The sequence below is a fragment of the Brachypodium distachyon genome, chromosome 1 (assembly GCF_000005505.3).
Source record: "Brachypodium distachyon strain Bd21 chromosome 1, Brachypodium_distachyon_v3.0, whole genome shotgun sequence".
NCBI lineage: Eukaryota > Viridiplantae > Streptophyta > Magnoliopsida > Poales > Poaceae > Brachypodium > Brachypodium distachyon.
The window spans coordinates 54,329,908-54,348,509 of NC_016131.3; the positions used below are offsets into that span (position 1 = coordinate 54,329,908).

Below are 18,602 nucleotides of genomic sequence, written 5' to 3' on the forward strand. Positions count from 1 at the left end.
ACATGATGTTAACCTCCACTAGAACACTACTCAACAACAAAAGCATCCATCCAAGAAATTACTCATGAACATGTGCCTGAATTACTCATGAACCGCATCCATCGGAAAAAAAAAAATCAATTTCTCACCTCTTCCTCTTCTTCTTCCACGGTCGTCCCTGAAGCAGCAGCACCGCGGGCGCCGGCCCTGGAGGAGATTCTGGAACCAGATGCCACCGCAGAACCAGATGCCATGGCCTGGTCAGTGGGAGACTGGCGGTGACCATGGCGAGGAGGAGGAGGAGGAAGACCCTGACCCCTACGTCGCGTTGCCGAGCTGGTGCTGCTGCTGCAGGAGCGTCAGTGAGCACAATCGTTGGGTTCGACTTCGAGCGAATCTTGCCGTCCCCAAGCTTTCCCGCCGGCGCCTTCTTCCCCACGGCCAGCTTCTTCCCCTTCAAGGCTGCAGGCTTCACCCGCATTAACGAAGATATGAGACGCTCCTTCTCCTTCGCCGGCTGGTCCTTCTCCATGGCGGTGGGCCGGTGGCCGGCGCCTGGCGCTAGCTCGCGCCTGAGCTGCGTGCGGCGGCGGCGGCGGCGGGCACTACCTCGTGGTCGGGAGCGGCGGCAGCGGCGGTGAGCGAGTTGTTGACTTGTTGTTGAGCGGCGGCCGCCGGCGGCGGGCGAGCGAGCTCGGGGTCGGGAAGGATTGGGTTGGGGGTCGAAGATAGGGACGAGACGGCCGAGTCGGGAACTCGGGATGACCTAACTCGCGTGTTTCAGGCTTTCAGCCTCGTATTGGCACTTGGGCTGGGCCGGAATGGATCGCGGAATCGGGACGTGGGCCAAACTCGGGAGCTCGCCGAGCTGGACCGAGCTGACTCGGCTAGGCCCGAATATTTCTCGGACCGTTTTCGTGGGCTCGGCTCGGTCGGAAAAAAAAACGAGCTCGGGCCGAGCTGGCTCGGCTCGCCGTTGGCTCGGTCCAGCTCGCCGAGCTGGGCTCGAACATCCAGGCGGATGTAGGAGTGCCCAAGTCATATACTTTGAATTTACCGCAAAAAAAATATGATTCATTAAGACAATCCATGTTTTGTCAAAAATTACTCTGTTAATTATTCCATATGTTTATTTTTATAAGTTTGCAAATTTGAGAAACAAATTAGTTTCAATTTTGTATACTCCTTTCGTGCACAAATAAGTGTACATTTGGATTTAAAATTTGTCCACACAAAAGAGTATGCACCGCAAGAAAAAAAAGTGCATGAAAAAATGTGTATGCACCGCAAGCTGCAACCGTTACCCCGTAGCTTTGCAGCACGCATGCTGCTTGCTTGCAAAGGCTCTACGTACACACACGAGTGCTGCAACCTTTTACCCCTCTTTGCAGCCAGAAGAAAGCCTACACGTACACACACAAGCACAAGTGCTTTCCGATCGACAGTGCTAGGAACAAAGCCCAAATCGCACGCTCCTGTGGCTCCTGTCGTCTTCTTCTCACTGGCTCCCGCATCGTCGGATATCGGTATCAGTTGGTCCGTGGAGTCGTCGTCCTCTTCTCTGAAACTTTTCTGTCGTTTTTTGGTGAGCCGACCCGTGACGACGAGCTACCCGGCTGGCCGCGACGGTGCCCACGTCGCGGGCACCTCCCGGCCGTGAACTTTGTTCTACGTGGAAGGACCGAGCGAGGCAGCAGGGGTCATAAAAAAGAGGTAGACAAATTGCAATGTCCGTTCGTAGAGGGTTTGTTCTGGGGAGAGGGCTAATTGGAGGGCCTTATAGGAAGTTCGCGGACGAATTTAGACATCCTATTTTCGAATGGTTGGAAAAGTGTTTTATTTTGACTCATTGTCATGTTTTTATTTTTATTTTATCAACTTTTAATTTTAACTTTCACATTTTTTTTATTTCATTATAATCTTTTACAATGAAGCTTTTGGGTTTTCAACTTTTCATTTTTAGCTTTTAGTTTTGAACATTGAATAGTTTCGCAGAATAAAAAAACCTTACCCTCACCACGACGTTTACTCCCAAGCCAGCGCCTTCCCGGCGGAACCCATGGCGAAAACCTTGGTACTGACATAGAGGCGGATCGGCAGTGAGGTCCACATGGACGGATCCCAGGATGCCAAGTGGATCCGTCGAATCTTGTTGTGCCGGTCTTCGACTCGCTAGCCGGATCCCGTCGACGGTGGTGGCCTCCCCCGGCGGCAACATGGGGAGAGTAGGCTTTGGCGACTAAAGCGAACCAACTATAGGAACGGGAGGAAGGCAAAGAGTGGAGAGAGAGAGAGAAGTCGGGAGTGAACTAACCGTCTTTCTTCTGCAAATTTAATGTGTACATATACTTACAAAAAAGACAAATAGCTACTTTTACAATGTACAATGCCGTTAGTTTTTTACATTTTAGTGTACATATCATTTTTTACAAGTTTCATATAAGCTTACAATTATATGTAATATTATGTATACGATTTGAGATTTTTTAAGAGTACAGGTATATGTAGAGTGTGGTACGTGCATCGTCTCCACTTCAAAACAAGTGAGAAAAGATTCCACAGACCAGATACATGCCTATAACGTCCATGACACAAAATCAAGAGATAATAGGAGAACGGCTGGTTTCATGTGATCTTGATTTTGTTTCTAGTGCAAATTGATGAACAGCATTTACGGAAAGACATGTATGTACTAAAATTTTGTTGCCCTCCGAAATTAGTAATCTTCTATCATTTTTGAAACTATCTCGGATTTTGGCATTTGAAATTTCACCAAACATTATCAAATTGCAGGAAACAAAATTTGCCTGGCACAATTTACACAAGCCAATTACTTGGTTCTCAATTAAAAAAAGAAGGAAGAACAATTAGAGAAAGTTTATGTAACTATTTTGCATCGGGTTCAAATTCTAGTCAAACCATAAATTTTAAGTGTTAGACTAAAATTTCAAGTTCCACTAAAATTTGCGAACTTTTAAACTTTGGTAGAGCTATGCCGGTGACATATAAACTACTCCGTTCCATTATTTGTAGAGAGTTCCACTTTCAACCTCTCTATTCGTGATTTTTTTGAAGGTTTTTCTACCATATAGAAGAAACCTGTCAATTTAACTCTTTTTGTAATATACTCCCTCCGTACCGAAAAGATTGACGCAACGGCCTTCACAAGTCACATTTGCAATTAAGTCCAACAATTTCAAAATAATGATGGAAGAGATCGCCCTCGCTGCCGTCGGGTTCGTCGTCTCCGCCACCAGATCCGGTCGCGCTGCCCCGGATCCGCCCTCGCCGCCGCCGGGTTCGTCATCTCCACCTCCGGATCCCGTCGGGCCGCCCCGAATCCGCCCTCATCACCGCCGGATTCGTCGTCTCCGCCCCCGGATCCGCCCTCGCTGCTGTTGGACTCGTCGTCTTCGCCCCCGGATCCGGCCATCCAGCCCCGCCGCGCGCCCCCGGATCCGGCGATTCTTGGCCTCCTTTGTCACCGGGATTCTTGGCGAGGGGAGCAAAGCAGGAGGGGAAGAAGGAGCGCAGTACAAGGGAGGAGGCGAGCTGGTAGGGAGGGGAGACGTCTGCGAGCCGGTATGGGAGATTGGGAGGGGAGGTGGAGGGTGGCGTCTCCGAGCTGAGGTGAGGGGAGCTGAGAGAAATGAGGGGGTTTGGGTATTTAAAGATACGTACCGTGCGTGGATGATAAGAAATGGCAAGAACGTTTTTGTAAAAAGACCGCAACGCCGGTCTTTTCGGAACGGAGGGAGTATCATGTAAGGGTTTGACCCTCATTTTACTGGAGTTTTCGGAACGGAGGGAGTATCATGTAAGGGTTTGACCCTCATTTTACTGGAGTGTTTTATTTATGTTAGGATATGAAAAAGCGTAGAACGGTCCTTCGATGTAGCGAGGTTGGTTTAGTCACAGTCTTCATGCAGTGAGGTTGGTACTCCCTCCGTTCCAAAACACAACTCATATACATTTATGCACTTGGACCAAGACAGTTATCGTCTGACCACTCATATTGGATTAATAATAAATGGATACGAGTAGTCATTGGTCGGGTGCAAAAATGAGTTGTGTTTTGGAACAAATGAAAAATATGTATATGAGTTGTGTTTTGAAACGGAGGGAGCAGTGAGTATACTCGAACTATTTTTTTTCTTTATAAATAAAGAGTTAACTTGTCGCGGTATACAGTATGCAACTATTCAAAAAAAAATCTTATAGTAAAGCATTTTGTGCATCAATGTTTCGGAGGTAATTAAAAATTTCTCAATCGTCTGAGATAAATGCAAAAGAATTCGAACAAGGTATAATCACAGGAAAACATTTTCGTTCGTACGCTAATCTCAGGTTCCTAAAAATCCTAGTAGTACATCACATCAGATTCCATATAACCGGAAATCTAGACGTTGACGAAGGGCGTGCCGGTGATGAACTCGGTGACGGCGAGCGCGACGAGGCCGAGCATGGCGAAGCGTCCGTTCCAGAGCTCGGCGTCGGAGCTCCAGAAGCTGGTGGACTTGCTCTCCACGCTCTGCCCTTGGAGCAGCGGCACCAGCGACGCCACGGACAGCAGCGCCGTGGTGGTGAGGAACCAGCCCAGCCCGGCGCCGCTGCCGGCCTGCGACAGGAGCCCGCCGCCGCGGGCCGCCTCGACGGACAGCGCCGCCACGAAGCCCACCATGGCCAGCCGCCCGTTGATCCGCTCCGGCGCCGGCCCGCTGAACGCCAGCGCGTCCCACACCGATGGGCTCGCCTTCACCTTGGGCTTGGGCGCCGCTGGGCTTGGGCTCGGGGTTGATGGGCTTGGGGTCGGGGATGAGGTCGATGCGCTCGTCGTCTCCTTGGTCGGGTCCATTTCCGGCTGCAGGGCATCGTGAGTCAGCAACAATAAACAAGTTTTGGGATCCTATCAGTACTCAGTAATGCTCACCTCGGTCTGGGCCCTGACGACGAGGGCGCGGCGGCGCAGGGGCGCCAGCGCAGAACGGTTGGCGGAGCGGCCGACGGCGGCGGCGCTGGCGAAGGAGCTCAAGGCCATCATGGTCGCCATTACTCGAAGCAGCGAAAGCTAACAGAAGTTGCAGGATTGCAGAGCAACAGATGAGCTAGATTGATCGATCACACTTGGCTGTGGTGGCTGATGTTTGCTGTGTTATTTATGAGCTAGAGTGGGAGCCCATTTTATAGCGCCCGTGAGGACCTCCCCGGTGGCCGCGGCCGTGGCCACGTCGGCGAGCACTTCCCAGCCGTGAACTCTCACCGAGCCGAGGGCTTGTCTCTCCTCGACGTGGACCTCCCGGCCACCGTGCAGAGGCGCTCCGGAGCTCGCCAAAAAGTGGCAGAGAAAAGTGGCACGGGACTCCAGAAATTACTACTACTCAGCTGATGATGCTTCTAGATACTTGTGCCTGGGGCCACGTGTCAGCCACGGCACGGGTGACAGCAGGAGGAAGTCAGGAAGGAGGGTGTGATTTGTGCGTTGATTTGGGAATTTGGTTTGTAGCGACCAATAACGAGAAGCCATTAGAGAGACACGCACGCCTGCGTAGAGCCAGTGATCGAGTTTTACTCTAGTTTTTTTTTTTGGGCAATTCTTTTCGCAGTTCTGCTTTTGGGTAAAGCTACTATGCCTGTTTCTGCCTCTGAGCTGGACACAACCTTGTGTGCCTTCCATTTCTGACGGTCTCAAGTTTTACGGTCTGTTCGATTCCTGATGCTGTTTCAGCCGGTTAATGTTACAGGCGTACAGCAGCCCAGATGGATCCATCAGTCCATGCAAATGGTTTCAATCGAAACAGCACTCAGAACACTAGCGAAAGGGTACGAATCAACACACCATGTATAACTCCGGATGACCATCTATAAGACTGCAGTTATACCATCAGAATGCAATGCCACGGGAGAATATCAGACACCAGCACAGATCGAAATACATATGTTCCATCAACAGCATTACCCGATTCACAGACCGACGAACGAACAAATGGCAATGGTAAGTCAGAAGAAACACTCTCCCCGACCAAGCAAGCGATGGAGGATGACGATCAGCTTCACAGATGTCCTCCTAACGGCGGAGCGTCACCGTCGTCACGGCAGAACTCCTTGGATTGCAGAGCGAGATGGATGGAACATGACGAAAGTTGCAGCGATGTGGCACGCAGAAATGGAGCTATTTGGTGGGCGTTGGGGTATCTGAGACGAGATAACCCATCTTCTCAGACAGCAGATTCATGTCTTCCATGATAACCGGGTTGTCATCCTCATCACCAAGTTCTTCATTCAGTAGATCATCCCAGAAATTATCTTTCAACACCCCCTGGGCTCTGTTCTGCTGCATTCCACAGATACCCAGGTCAAAACCATGTGGCTCCATTACACCGTTAGTCTTGATACCTGGACCCTCGAGACCAGATGGGATCCCATCAGCAAGCAGTTCCATTGAACCTTCCAGGTTAAGTGGGATCCCATCAGCAAGCAGATCCAGCGAACCTTCGAGGTCAGGTGGGATCCCATCAGCAAGGAGTTCCACTGATCCTTCCAGACCAGGTAGGATCCCATCAGCGACGTGTTCCACTGAACTTTCCATGTCAGGTGGGATCCCATCAGCAACGAATCCCCCTGAACCTTCCAGGTCAGGTGGGATGTCATCGGCAAGGAGTTGCACTGACCCGTCAGCAAGAAGTTCCATTGACACATGGGGATCAAACAGAATAGGTGACTCTTGCTGCAGGCTGCTGCTAGCCCCCATGTGATCAGCTTCAGTTCCCTGGTCGATGCGACGCCTTCTTTTCTTGGAGATAGTGTCATGGAGTTGCTTCCTCATCTCGTTCTTGGCAATCAGTTGCTTTAAGAATTCAGGGTTCCGCAAAACACGTGCCAAGAATGTTACCATCTGCTGTTGCTTTTGCTCATTCCCATGTAGCCTATCCTCCATGGCTTTTAGACGTGCCTTGGTGTCCTGCTGTTCCTGCCTTAACTTCACCACTTGTGCCATCAACAATTCCTTGTCCCTCTTCAGCCGGTCGATCTCTGCATCATTTCCAAAGTGCCCTACCTCAAGGTATGATGATCCAAAAGACTGCTGATTTGAAGCAGGATGAGCAGGAGGTTTTCGACGCCTGATGTTCTTGAGAAGGTGCCTCTGTCCCCGTAGAAACCCCTCGTTAGCAAATTCCCATCGATCCGGATCTACCTTTCTGAAACCCTGACAAGCCAAAAAACAACAAACAAGCGAGACGTTAATCCAGGAGACTTCTAGTGCAAGCATGCATCATGTTGATGCTTTCTCAGCAGGGAAAAAAAATAAGACATCATGTTTACATTTTCCTTCTATCTAGATCATAAGTGGCACCAGAGCATCTTCTGGTTACCTATGTAGAATGTATTTCAGTTAATTTTGCATTGTTTTTCGGATTCATTATTTTCTTCACTAATTAGTCAAAATTCTTCAATCTTCATCCTTTTCTTATCTTTTTGGAGGATAATTAGAAAACCACTAATTTACTGTCAATTAGAAAAAAATAAGAACTGCCAACTCTTATAGAAGGATAAACATCTTGACTGAAAAAAAAATGGAACTTGTTTTAGAATACAATCTTTATTTGGTGACAAAAGTTCCAAACAAAAGAGGTAGAATACACATGTAACCACTGCATGTGCGGAGTAGGTAACAGCACAGTGCAACGGCTATATGAGTTATCAAGTTAAGCATTTGACAGTGACATATGACCTAAGATATCACCATGCTCACCTAATTTTTGTGCTCACGAAAAAGGGTCCAAATAAAGGGTTACGCTAGAAACATTTCCAGCTGCTACTAATTCTGGGAGAGGGAGCCATGATATGAAGGCACGAGTACAAGTGTAAACAACATGTAAGACAATGTTGCAGCTGATTGTCCTGAGAAAAAATATTGTTGAGCCATAACCTGAAGGCGCGAAGTACAAGGATAAAACACATGCAAGACAATGTTGCAGCTGATTGTCTTTATAAAATTTATTATCTTCAAGGAAATATGGCACTGGCAGGGTAAGGATAAGTGAATGAGAAACACACAGGATAAATATTTTCTAGACAACTTTGTTTCACTTGATGACAAGTTGACAACTTTGTTTGTAGACTGGCACTAGCAGTCTGCAAGGAAAGTAAAAACAATATACTAAGTTTTATCAAGCAGGTCTAGCCCAATTGTTGCAGCTCTGTGAATACCTTGCCTTGTTATTCAACTAAAATTTGCCAGCCAGGGATTTCCATGCCCTTTTCTACAAAAAAAATGTAACAGGGCACATACTATTGCAATGCTCTCCTAGTTTAGTTTAGTGCAATACCATCAGTGTTCTCAAGTACAAAATGTCCCAATCACAGAAAGCAAGATATGTCCATTATTCAACCAGGCTAGTTAATAACATTCAGCAACTGTCAACAGCCAATTAGTTATCTTTTATGTACTATCTTAACCAAATGTGGCAAGGCAACACGATCTGGATGGCTACATTGCACCAAATCCCTAAAGGTCACAGTTCCACAGCATTACAATTGGGAGCTTCAAGAATCGGCTACATTCATCACTCCTCATGATCACCGCCCAAGTTCGCTCCATTGTTAAATTTGTCAAGGGGGGAAGGAGGAGGCTTAGGGGCTTACATAGGTGTTGAGCTGCCTGACGAAGCTGGAGAAGTTGCTGTGCTTGAAGTGCCTGGGCAGCAGCGAGGTGGCAAAGGCGTGGGGATCCCAGACCACGAAGCTGTTGTTGGTGGGGCTCCACGACACGACATGGTTGCTGTTCTGGTCATCGACCATGTCGTAGGTCTTCGTGAGGAACGGCGGCGGCCCGACATCGTGAAGCCCCTCCATCGGCCTCGGTACCGCCGCCGCCGCCACAGTGGACGGTCCATCCTCCGCCGCCACTGCCGCCGGCGGACTGCCTCCCCCACCCCCATGGCCCTCCTGCTCCTCTTTGACCAGACTCAGCAGTGGGTCCATACCCTCCAGGAGGCCGAGACCACCCGCTCAAGTAACCACACTGACTAAACCCTCGTCCGCAGCCGCACTGAACCTCTGGAACCGGAAATGGCGGAGTTAATTATGCAGGGAACGGCAGGAGGCCTTGGCTTGATCGGAAGGTAGGTGGCATGGCCGTCGCCGCAGGGGCACGGAGAGAGCCTGGGAGGACAGAAGATAAGGGAGGGGGCCTACCTCGCCATCATGCCACCCCTACCCGCAAGTACACGCAAGGGAAAGAAACGGCAGAGAGATTGCTGGGGACCACGGACCCAGGGCGCGCGAACGAACCAGCAAGACGTGCGGCGAGGCGAGGCGGGGGGACGGCGGAGAAGATCTGAGCGGAGCCGACGGCGGGACGGGGGGGGTCGGTTTCTCCTGTCGGTCGGCGGCTGGAGCGGCGGCGAGCGAGTGGGGTGGGGTTGGGTGGATGGCTATTTTGGGAAAGGAAGATTTTGGGAACAGGGGGCGGTTTGGACTTCGGTGAACGGGGGGCGGTTTGGCGGAGGGCGGAGCACGTGTCGGGACCTGGGCTTGCCATGGGCCTCGTATGGGCCTGGCGCGACAAGTGTCGGCTCGTCTGGCTCGAGCGGCAGAGGGGCTCGCGTGAGCAGAGCGCCGCCCCCGGAAACGATCGGACGCGGGGGTAAAAAAGGAACTTTACGCTTTTACGGCGTGAGATGGATGGAGCGGGGGAGCTTTGGGCCGCTGACATATGCGGGGTCAGTTTGACCGGGATTCTACGTGTCAGCCAGGTTTGCGAAGAATGGCAACGCTGGCAGCCACCTAGTCAGAAGGAAGGCGGAAGGAACAATGCAATGATAGTAGTACATGAATTCGGGAGGTCTTTGTAGCTCTCTTTTTTTCGCGACAAGCTAGTAAAAAAGAACTTGACAGTGGTGTACCCAACCAATGTAGGTAGAGATGTTTGCATGTTTGAATTTAAACATTGATGAAACTTTGGATTGAACATCAATGTGTTGTATCCTATGGGCTGGGTGTAGAGAGCGGAGAAGGCTCAACCGAGCGTCGAGTCATCTTACGGTCTCCTCTCCCTCTGTTCCTTGGCAGCCTCGTTGTTTATCAAACCTGGGCGGTACGATGGACAAACACAGGGCCTCCATACAATGACCAGTAGAACACGAGACCTGGAACGATTTTCCGTAATATTCAACTGCTTCTTGTCTGTACAGTTTCGTTTTTGCATTGCAACAAGATTGAGACGGTTTTGGTTACTGGTGGGGTTGCTCCAGCGACTGAGCGGAGGTAGCGAGGAGCGTTTTATTTTTTGCTGGTGGCGGCCACAGTTAGAGCTTGTCGTTCACAAGATCAGCAACAATCGACGGTGACTTTCTCAATGGACAAGTGGACGGTCGGTGGTACTGTCGTGGCAGCACGAGGGATTGTTCAAGACGCATGGTGGAATGTTGTTGGTGACTCACCACGTGTACCTTAAAGGCCTGATTGTGAAGTTTATTCTGCTTAAGGCTTTGGCTGTGAGCCTGTGACTCGAGTTGTAATATTGTGTGCGGCTTTGTCCTCACTATTTTAGTGGAAGCAAGGACTTACAAACAAAAAAGAAACATTGACTTGCCTAATCACATGTACAATGGTTGATAAAACCATCAACTCTCTCTTCTACATCAACAATTATTCTACGTGGCAACCTTAAGGAAAGGCGGACGTCACCCCATTGTACACGTCCTAAGTTATAATGAAATATTCAGACTTTCTTGGTTTTCCGATTTTTCCAGCTAATCAAGTGCGAGAAACCTGAATTAAGGAGCAAATCTTTAGTTTCGATCTAACCAGATTTGGGACTTGTTTTTATCGGTTTGATAGATCGATTCTAGATTAATATGCATCCCTGGTTGCGGCGGATACAGTTGTTTTGATCTCAACTTGTATTGCTCTGACGAACCTATTGTCTGGTGTCAACTTATATTGCTCCCATTGTTTTCTTTCATTTCAATTGGTCTCAAGTAGGAGTAACAATGATACCATACATTAATTGTGATATATTCGCGCTTTCCCATGTTCAAAATCATTTTCTTGCTCGTATGACTATATATTGCAGTTTATAGACTTTCTATCAAACAACTCATAAAACAATACTTCCTCCGCGCCTAAATTTTTTGAACTAAAATCACAACAGGAATGTAGGAACGGAGGGAGTACAAAATAACTCATATAAACAAAGTGACACAACTTCAATCCAAGAGTACCATAGACTTTGTATCAAACAACTCAAACGATAGCTAGACTCCAGCTCGGACGCCTAGAATGCAGTTCCTCATGGGTTCTCTTCACCACGGTTTTTGTGAGCAAAGAAGCTAAAGCCCGACGTTATGACCATATGTAGGAGCATGACAGCTTAGGAAAGAACATTGAAAGCTAAATGAATAGTAAATTGTTCAGATCAGTTCTGAATTCAGATGTACCATTAATAACAATTTTTTATACACCGAAAAACTGTCACAGCACCAGGAAATTAGATTCCCAATGGGGCAAATTCTAGATATGGGGTTAATGACTAGACCCTGCGAAGTTACATATGCACGATTTTTTTCCAAGAGGGAGTTCAGCCATTAGGCGTACTTTTACAAAGGCCAAAAGCCATCAAGGGCTAATTTCAACAATGCTGGCTTCTGAACTAGTCTTTTCCCCTCTTGCTAAAAACATGATATTAAGGTGATTAACAAACAGATAAAAAAATTGAATGAAGTCAAGGCTGTCCTGAGGTGCACCTAAGTGGAGTAAAAATTAAGGTGTAAAATACACGACGTTGCCACCACAGTTTTGTCAGGGCTCTTGGCTGTTCACACGTTTCTGAAGGTCGAGCATTTCTTGGTGATTTGGGTCCAAAGAGAGGGCGGCTCGACAATCACGAAGAGCGCTAGAGACATCACCAATATGTTCATGGAATGCCGCGCGAAGATGCAATAGGTGGAGGTCTGCTTTGAACGAAATTGCCCTAGTCAGCTCTGCTATTGCTTCTTCCTCCTTGTGGGTATCCATCAGTACTGTGAACCAAAATCACCAAGATATTTTAGTTAAATTAATCACAATAAATAGCAGGGCAAAATAATCACAATACTGTATCTGCTATTCAAGAGCTAATCATGAAACATATGTGCCATAAAGGTAGAGTATGACTGAAAATAAAAAAAAAGGATAAGATAAAATCAGGCTAGATAAACAACTAAATCTCATATCCTGGCCTCCATAGGAATACTGGGACTAATGGTCGAAAGACTGAACACCAAGATAACCCCCTAGATTAACATAAGGAAATTATCATGATCCACGTGTTTCCAGAATAACATGCTTGTTGTGAATATGGAACATGACTAGCATAGATATACAAGTTTAAGTCAAATTTACACTTTGTGTGTTTGCACTGTGAAGTCTAAGTGCAGGTAGTTAAACCAGAATGCATTGGATTCTCAATCAGTGGACTGAAGAAAGTGGTGGGGGTTCAAGAACCAGGCAGGGATCTACAGATCCTAGAAATTTGAGCCCAAATACCCCACAGGGTGCAGCAGAAATATGGAATATTGAACCTCAGTTAAAGCAATTTATGTTAAGATAATTTGGAGAGTGATACAATCTGTCAAAGGGACAATTACCAACATTGTAACTGTAATTCAAAACTGAAGGGAAAAAGAGTGTCTCAAGTAAATAAGAAGCATAAACAGTAAAGTAATGAATCAAGGCAAACAGTTTACATCAAAGAGCTGTGCATAAAAGTTTCTTATTCAAAGAAAAGTATGATAAGTTCAGTATTGATGTTTTAGTGAAGCACATTATCAGCCTATCCTTCAACCAAAGACCAACAGCAGCGATGAGAGAGATGAAATTCTAGGTAAGATGCAGATTATCTCCTGTCCTTCAGTCAATAGCTTAAAAATCAGGTCTGACAAAAGAAAATAGTTAACTAGAAACATGATAGATGGGAGCTAGATCTACAGACAATAAATTGTTTAGTCCAGCATAATTTTACATCTAGCGCATTAGTTACCAGTTCTCTACGCAGAACCAAGACGATATAAAACAGAGTAATCATCATTAGTGTTAAAAAATATGGATACTATAAATAACCAAGAAGATGATTTTCAGTTTGATCTAACCTGCGGCACGATATCTGTATGGATAAACACGCAATGGGTCCAATTGGGTCACCATTTGCAAATCTGACATAGTTTGTTCCCGTTCGCAATATTCTGAGCGCTTCTCATAAGCTGAAGCATTGTTTTTAGCTTTTTCTATCAACTTTGTCATTTCATCATATGCAGCATCCCTGTTGTTCCTGAGATAATGAACACGAGCAAGACCCTGATGGGCCCTAGTGTGTCGGATCTTCAACGCACTTGTGTAGCAATCAGCAGCTGACTCTAACTTCCCGCAATCAACATAGACGCCACCAAGGTTGTTTAAAGCCTGCAGTACAATTATGCACAGGAATTATTGAGGGTCTGCCTAATTACCAAGGCTGACTGAATCTGAAAACAAGCACACATAGGACTAACATTTTGGATGTTTGTCCCCAGATAATAGTTCGCAGGGCACTGGCATTAATCATTCTGGATGTTGCCTTAACTTGCTAGATCAATATCCGCCAAAGATGACGTAAAAGATAGACCTTAGGCACACATGTTTGTAATTAACTTAAGCAGCATTTTCTACGCAATTCAAAGTCTCGAAGTTCTTTAAAAAAATCTGGCACATGCGCATCACGAACAGGCATAAATACAGCATCTGTCTGTCCAAGGTTGCAATAATGAAGCTTCACCATTAATGATTAACATTCTAGGTCTAGGGTATGGCTGCAACTTGCCACGAGGAAAATGTGATTTATGATTAACCAGACAAGGTTATGTAATTTGTTTTCTCCCTCAACTCCCATTTGTCCAAGACAACAAATACACCAGCAAGAATCATGCTACCTGTTTATTTAAACCCACATCAAATGTGTTTTTTCCTAATGTCGTGTCTAACAGAACATACAGAGTGTTCAAGATGCATAGAGTTTGGAAAACCTAAACTGCCCTCCATTATACCAAGTCCGAGTCATTTGGATACTAAACTGGTTGTGCAAAATTGCAGATGGTGAGCAGAAGTGAAAAATGGTGTGTTGTACAAACCACTAACCTGACCCTTCCGAAGCCGGTCTGAAGGGCACTTCAATGCATCTTCAAGAAGTGATATAACATTTGTAGAATAAGAAGGATCAACACCTGAGTCAGCCAAAACATAGGCTTTCAGAAAGAAAGCCTCGAACGACCTTTGAATAGAAATAGATTCCTCTGCTTTTTGCAGGGCCTCCTCACAGTGTCCAGTATCATACAGAAGCCATCCCTCATATACCAGCCGTTCATGCTCAGTTGCAGCATGTTGCCTAGCCAATTGCAAACTTCGCATTGCTGCCTCAGGACAGTTCAACCTGGAAGACCAAATATTAAGCACCACTTTTAGTTAAATTGGGGATCAAAGTGTCCATAAGAGAATCATCCGAGGGATGTGCTACAGTGCTAGTAGAGGTTACCTTAGGAGAAGCAAAGATTGCCTAAAGTACAAAACCCCTTTTGATGCATCAGACTCAAGCATCTTGTAGATCACTGAAAGCGAACCAATATCATCCACTGATGACCAGCGTTCATAGAGTTGGAGCCAGCATTCAGCTGTATTCCACTGATCAACATGTGCCCCAAGAAGAGTGCCTATTTTGGACGCAGCTACACGTCCTTCCAACATCCGGTACTCGGGAGATAAAGTAAGAATTGCATGGATATCACAAAGTGCAGACTTGTAGTCTTCAAGAGCTAAATATAGACAAATTCGAAGCTCGAGGCACTCTAGTGCTAACTTGAAACCCAAAAGTCGGTTTATTTCCTCTAGGGCAAGTCTAGGGTCCTTCTTTCTCATCAAGGATGCAGCCCGGTACATGTAAGGGTAAGTAAGAGTAGGATCCAGCTCCGTTGCTTTGTCAAGGTCTGCCAACTTCCTATCTCCTTCTGAATACAATGATCTCTCGAGATGCATCCATCCTAGTGGTACACTTGAAGTTATGACTGAGCTGAGCTTCTCGAAAGCCGAAGTCTTTTTGCCCTTTACATTAGTAATTCTAGCCAGACCAGCAATGGAGTATACATGACCAGCAGAGAAGGCAACTTCAAATAGCTGTTCAGCTTCGTTGTATTCCTTTCTCAGAAGTCTAATACACCCAAGCTGATGAAAAGCAATTTGCTTCTGCGAAGGAGTAACTGCCAATTGAACTAACTTCTCTGACAAGATTACAGTTGTCTCTGTCCTTGGATCAATGTTCATCGTGACTTCACTAAGAAAGCAGTACAATAAAAAGGAGGCATGACCAGCCATAATAAGTTGTTGCTGTTCGGTTGCACTCAAGAAGATATCAAGTACTAGCTCATCAGTTAGGCAATCTGGTAGGTCCTGTAAAAGCATTTGCAAACAAGAAGCAGCCAGCACCGGTGCATTTTCATCAAATGCCAATGCCATAAGCTCAACAGCATCCTGCTTTGATGAGACAAATGAAGCCAGATTCCTATCACAAGCATCTTTTAGCTTGTCGCAGCAAAATGTATTTGCAAACACCAGGATCTCCAACAAGATTTCCAAAGGCATATCCTCTAAGCTATATGTACAACTAAACTCAGAAACAGCTCTCATGGCCTCCAACGAAATACCATTCTCTGACAAATCAACAAGCTCAAGCTGTGACTCGGTGTATGGTCCGTTAAGCATTGAGCAAAATGGGATAGATAAAGAAGCAATCTTACACCTATCGCATGTCACCCTGCCATCCCTTATTTTGAAGGTCACCATCGAGGAAATATGCGACGACGAGCCCATGACACCTGAGCCAACTATCTCAAAATTCCTCACTGGCATCTCAGAAGCAACATTAATTGGCCCAAACTCTCGGCAGCACTTCCGACATGACGCGAGGACGTCGGCTATGATCTCCTCCCCCCTCTTCTCATACCGCAGCCATGCCCCGAATATGACCTTCTCGTGCACAGAGCTTGTGCAGTGCCAAGCAGAATGCAGGCTCCTCTGGCGCAATTTTGCCTCCCCGAGGCCCCGAAACACCTGGGACTGGATCAAATACAGCCCCGGTCGCTCACTCGGGGTGCATTGCTCGAGCTCTTCGTGAATCCTCGACAACACCTCCACATAATTCAAGGGTTTATACAGAGGTACTACAGGCGGTTCGGCAATCTTGATGAGTGACTCACTACACATAGCCAAGAATCAAAATTAATCAGGAAATGCAGTCCAGTTAGCATGACACCGAAACGAACGTAAAATGAAAATGAAAAGGTTTAGGAACGGGCTCAGCTTACATGGATGAAGGCGAGTAGGACGATTTAGGCAGCTTTCCCCGCTCCACCTGCAGCCACGACTGCGGGTTGAAGCCATGGATGTGCTGTTCATCGCAGGGTGACTCCGAGAGGATGCTGCTCCTCATCGAGCACAGGAAGGAGAACACCTCCCAAATCTCCACGCTCCCGGATTTCACGAATCCCGGCGAACCGGCACCACCAACGGTTTGAAGAACAACGGCCGCAAGAACAGCCTACGAATCAGAACCTACACTAATCCTACACATTTGAACGCAGGAAAAGGAGATTGGCAACTGATGCGCTTTCCCCACTATCGGCCAGACCTCTAGGGATCCCAGCACGGACGACAGAACCGACCAGTCCTAAGTACGAACGGGGCGGAATGGCCCGCGGAATCGCGCTGGAAAACGGCCCCTCGGGACCAAATCTCGGCGCCCGTGAGACCGTGAGCCCGTGGCGCCGCGCGCGCTGGATCGAATTCGACGGATCGAGAGGAAAGCTGAGCAGGAACAGCGCAATGGCAGGGGAGGAACAGTGTGGGTGGGTGGGCTCCACGGACAAGGCTGTGCGGGCGAGCTCGGATTTGGATCTTTCGAAAGCAACTTCTCGGGGGGGATGGATGGAGACTGGAGAGGAGACGGGGAGGAGGAAGAAGAGACCGAGGGAAGTGCTTTGGATGTGGAGAGGAAATGGGAGGAGGTTAGTCTAGTAGAGGAAAAAAAAACAATTTCTTTTGTTTTTGGGGAAAAAGACAAGAACGTGTTGCCGCGAATGCACATGAGTTCACTTCCTGCAGGGAGTATTGACGTGGAGGATATACGGATAAACAAGAGTTTTTTTTTCCTTTGCGGTAAGGATTGCAAAGAAAATTACTTTTTCTTAGTTAATGACTTTTCCTGATCCTACGTGTCATACATGGCATTGCAAAGAAAATGTTGACATCACTCATTGTACATGTCTAATTCTCATGTTAATGATAAAAATGGACACTTCAACCAATCCACGAGTGTGCACAAAAAATGCTGCCCGCTGCAAAGTGTGGCGATCGAATCGAAACCAAAGTAACCGCTAACGATGTTTTGTGTTTTTTCCCCCTCTGCTTCTCCCTCTAGAGGCAGTAGTAACTAGTAACGGTACATGGTGCTCCGGCTTTATAAATTCCAAACCAACGTGTAAGGTCATGTTTAACTTCGACCGCGCTACGTGCTATACACACCATGCAACTCACAGTTTATGGCACAAATACATGCAAAATGTTGATTCCAGTTTTGTGGCGTAAAAAGTGATAACAACAGTATAAAGGTGATCACTCGTGTGTTGCTATACGAATTAAACTAAAAATAGTGCATGTTTAAAAGTGCCGAATCAAGGTGTTTAAAAGTACCCGCAAAGTCTACAGTCAAGACTCGAGTGCGTCCACCGGCCGGTCACGCATGCTTTTAAATAAGTCGTGCATATGTTAGTTGAGGTGGATGGACCTATCATGCATGGGCTCACGCCTGGATTTATGGGGTCACGAGATCAGCGCAGCTAGAGACCAAGAGCCCAAGAGGAGACATGCATCGACCGGTTGGAAAGATCGAAATATGCATGCACATCATTCAAATCGCACAAGTACAACAACCAAGTACCAAGATTAAGGAAGACGCATATTGGGTTGGCATGGTCGTTGAGCATATCATAATGTTCATCCATGCACGGTAGCAGTAGACAGCAGCGCACTTTGCCTACGTGCGTTTTCGAAAAGAATTGGTGTGCGAATGATCGATCGTGTAGTCCCTACTTGCATGCACACTCAAATTGTTTGGGCTGGCTTTAATTAGTGCATGCAATGCATCCATCTGAATTCCGTTGGCATTTTATTCCATTGACGACGTACGCTCTGATTGGACAAGCTCGACCAGAAAAAATAGGAATAACTACAAAGTTCGTAACAGGCAAAAAAAAAACTAGAGAAGCTTCTAGTGCGCTTCTTTATTTCCTTCGCGCGATTAAAACTGAGCCCGAAGGTCGGAGACTTGCAACTTGAAGAAAGATGGGATGGAAATTCTAAATTGTATTCCACGATGTTTGATGTTGTATTGATCTAGCTCTCACATGGGGTATTATAGAGTACAATGTGTGAAGACGGACTTGAAGTACAAGACAAGTTGCTATAGGTTTAAACCTTCCTATCTCTATCTTCACTTAAACACAATTGCATCTCTAACATCCCCCCCTCAATCGTAGCAGGGAGCGAAGTGGACGATTTCGATT

General features: G+C 46.8%; 3 protein-coding genes across 5 annotated transcripts; all 3 read right to left on the reverse strand.

Annotated features, from left to right (window-relative positions):
• Positions 1-4,194: 4,194 nt before the first annotated feature.
• On the reverse strand, positions 4,195-5,241 carry LOC100835181 (high molecular mass early light-inducible protein HV58, chloroplastic). Its single transcript, XM_010229989.3, has 2 exons — positions 4,910-5,241; positions 4,195-4,840 (listed from the first exon to the last, which is right to left on the reverse strand). Exons 1-2 carry the CDS (start codon positions 5,027-5,029, stop codon positions 4,379-4,381), a joined length of 582 nt encoding a protein of 193 aa, XP_010228291.1. The 5' UTR covers positions 5,030-5,241; the 3' UTR covers positions 4,195-4,378.
• Positions 5,242-5,797: 556 nt separating this feature from the next.
• LOC100835800 (heat stress transcription factor A-2b) lies at positions 5,798-9,437 on the reverse strand. Of its 3 annotated transcripts, none has more exons than XM_010229991.3 (3): positions 9,175-9,437; positions 8,623-9,036; positions 5,798-7,183 (listed from the first exon to the last, which is right to left on the reverse strand). In XM_010229991.3, the coding sequence occupies exons 2-3, from the start codon at positions 8,959-8,961 to the stop codon at positions 6,149-6,151; spliced, it is 1,374 nt and encodes a 457-aa protein (XP_010228293.1). In that variant the 5' UTR covers positions 8,962-9,036; positions 9,175-9,437; the 3' UTR covers positions 5,798-6,148. The 3 variants fall into 3 exon arrangements, with proteins under 3 accessions (XP_010228293.1, XP_024313196.1, XP_010228292.1); XM_024457428.1 differs by having other exon boundaries at positions 9,271-9,435; XM_010229990.3 differs by having other exon boundaries at positions 8,623-9,437.
• A 1,959-nt stretch (positions 9,438-11,396) lies between these two features.
• Positions 11,397-17,036, reverse strand: LOC100837814 (ETO1-like protein 1). The gene is made up of 5 exons (XM_003557446.4): positions 16,347-17,036; positions 14,525-16,237; positions 14,131-14,422; positions 13,110-13,419; positions 11,397-12,002 (listed from the first exon to the last, which is right to left on the reverse strand). Exons 1-5 carry the CDS (start codon positions 16,469-16,471, stop codon positions 11,782-11,784), a joined length of 2,661 nt encoding a protein of 886 aa, XP_003557494.1. The 5' UTR covers positions 16,472-17,036; the 3' UTR covers positions 11,397-11,781.
• Positions 17,037-18,602: the final 1,566 nt, after the last annotated feature.

Excerpts from the sequence above, each read along its gene's own strand:
- LOC100835181 (XM_010229989.3), bottom strand. The coding sequence starts at position 5,029 with ATGGCGACCATGATGGCCTTGAGCTCCTTCGCCAGCGCCGCCGCCGTC. Across the intron at positions 4,841-4,909 it reads TCGTCAGGGCCCAGACCGAG|CCGGAAATGGACCCGACCAA; the intron begins GTGAGCATTACT and ends GATGCCCTGCAG.
- LOC100835800 (XM_010229991.3), bottom strand. The coding sequence starts at position 8,961 with ATGGACCCACTGCTGAGTCTGGTCAAAGAGGAGCAGGAGGGCCATGGG. Across the intron at positions 7,184-8,622 it reads TCAGGCAGCTCAACACCTAT|GGTTTCAGAAAGGTAGATCC; the intron begins GTAAGCCCCTAA and ends TTGGCTTGTCAG.
- LOC100837814 (XM_003557446.4), bottom strand. The coding sequence starts at position 16,471 with ATGAGGAGCAGCATCCTCTCGGAGTCACCCTGCGATGAACAGCACATC. Across the intron at positions 16,238-16,346 it reads TCCTACTCGCCTTCATCCAT|TGAGTCACTCATCAAGATTG; the intron begins GTAAGCTGAGCC and ends GGCTATGTGTAG. Across the intron at positions 12,003-13,109 it reads ATACAGATATCGTGCCGCAG|TACTGATGGATACCCACAAG; the intron begins GTTAGATCAAAC and ends TTTGGTTCACAG.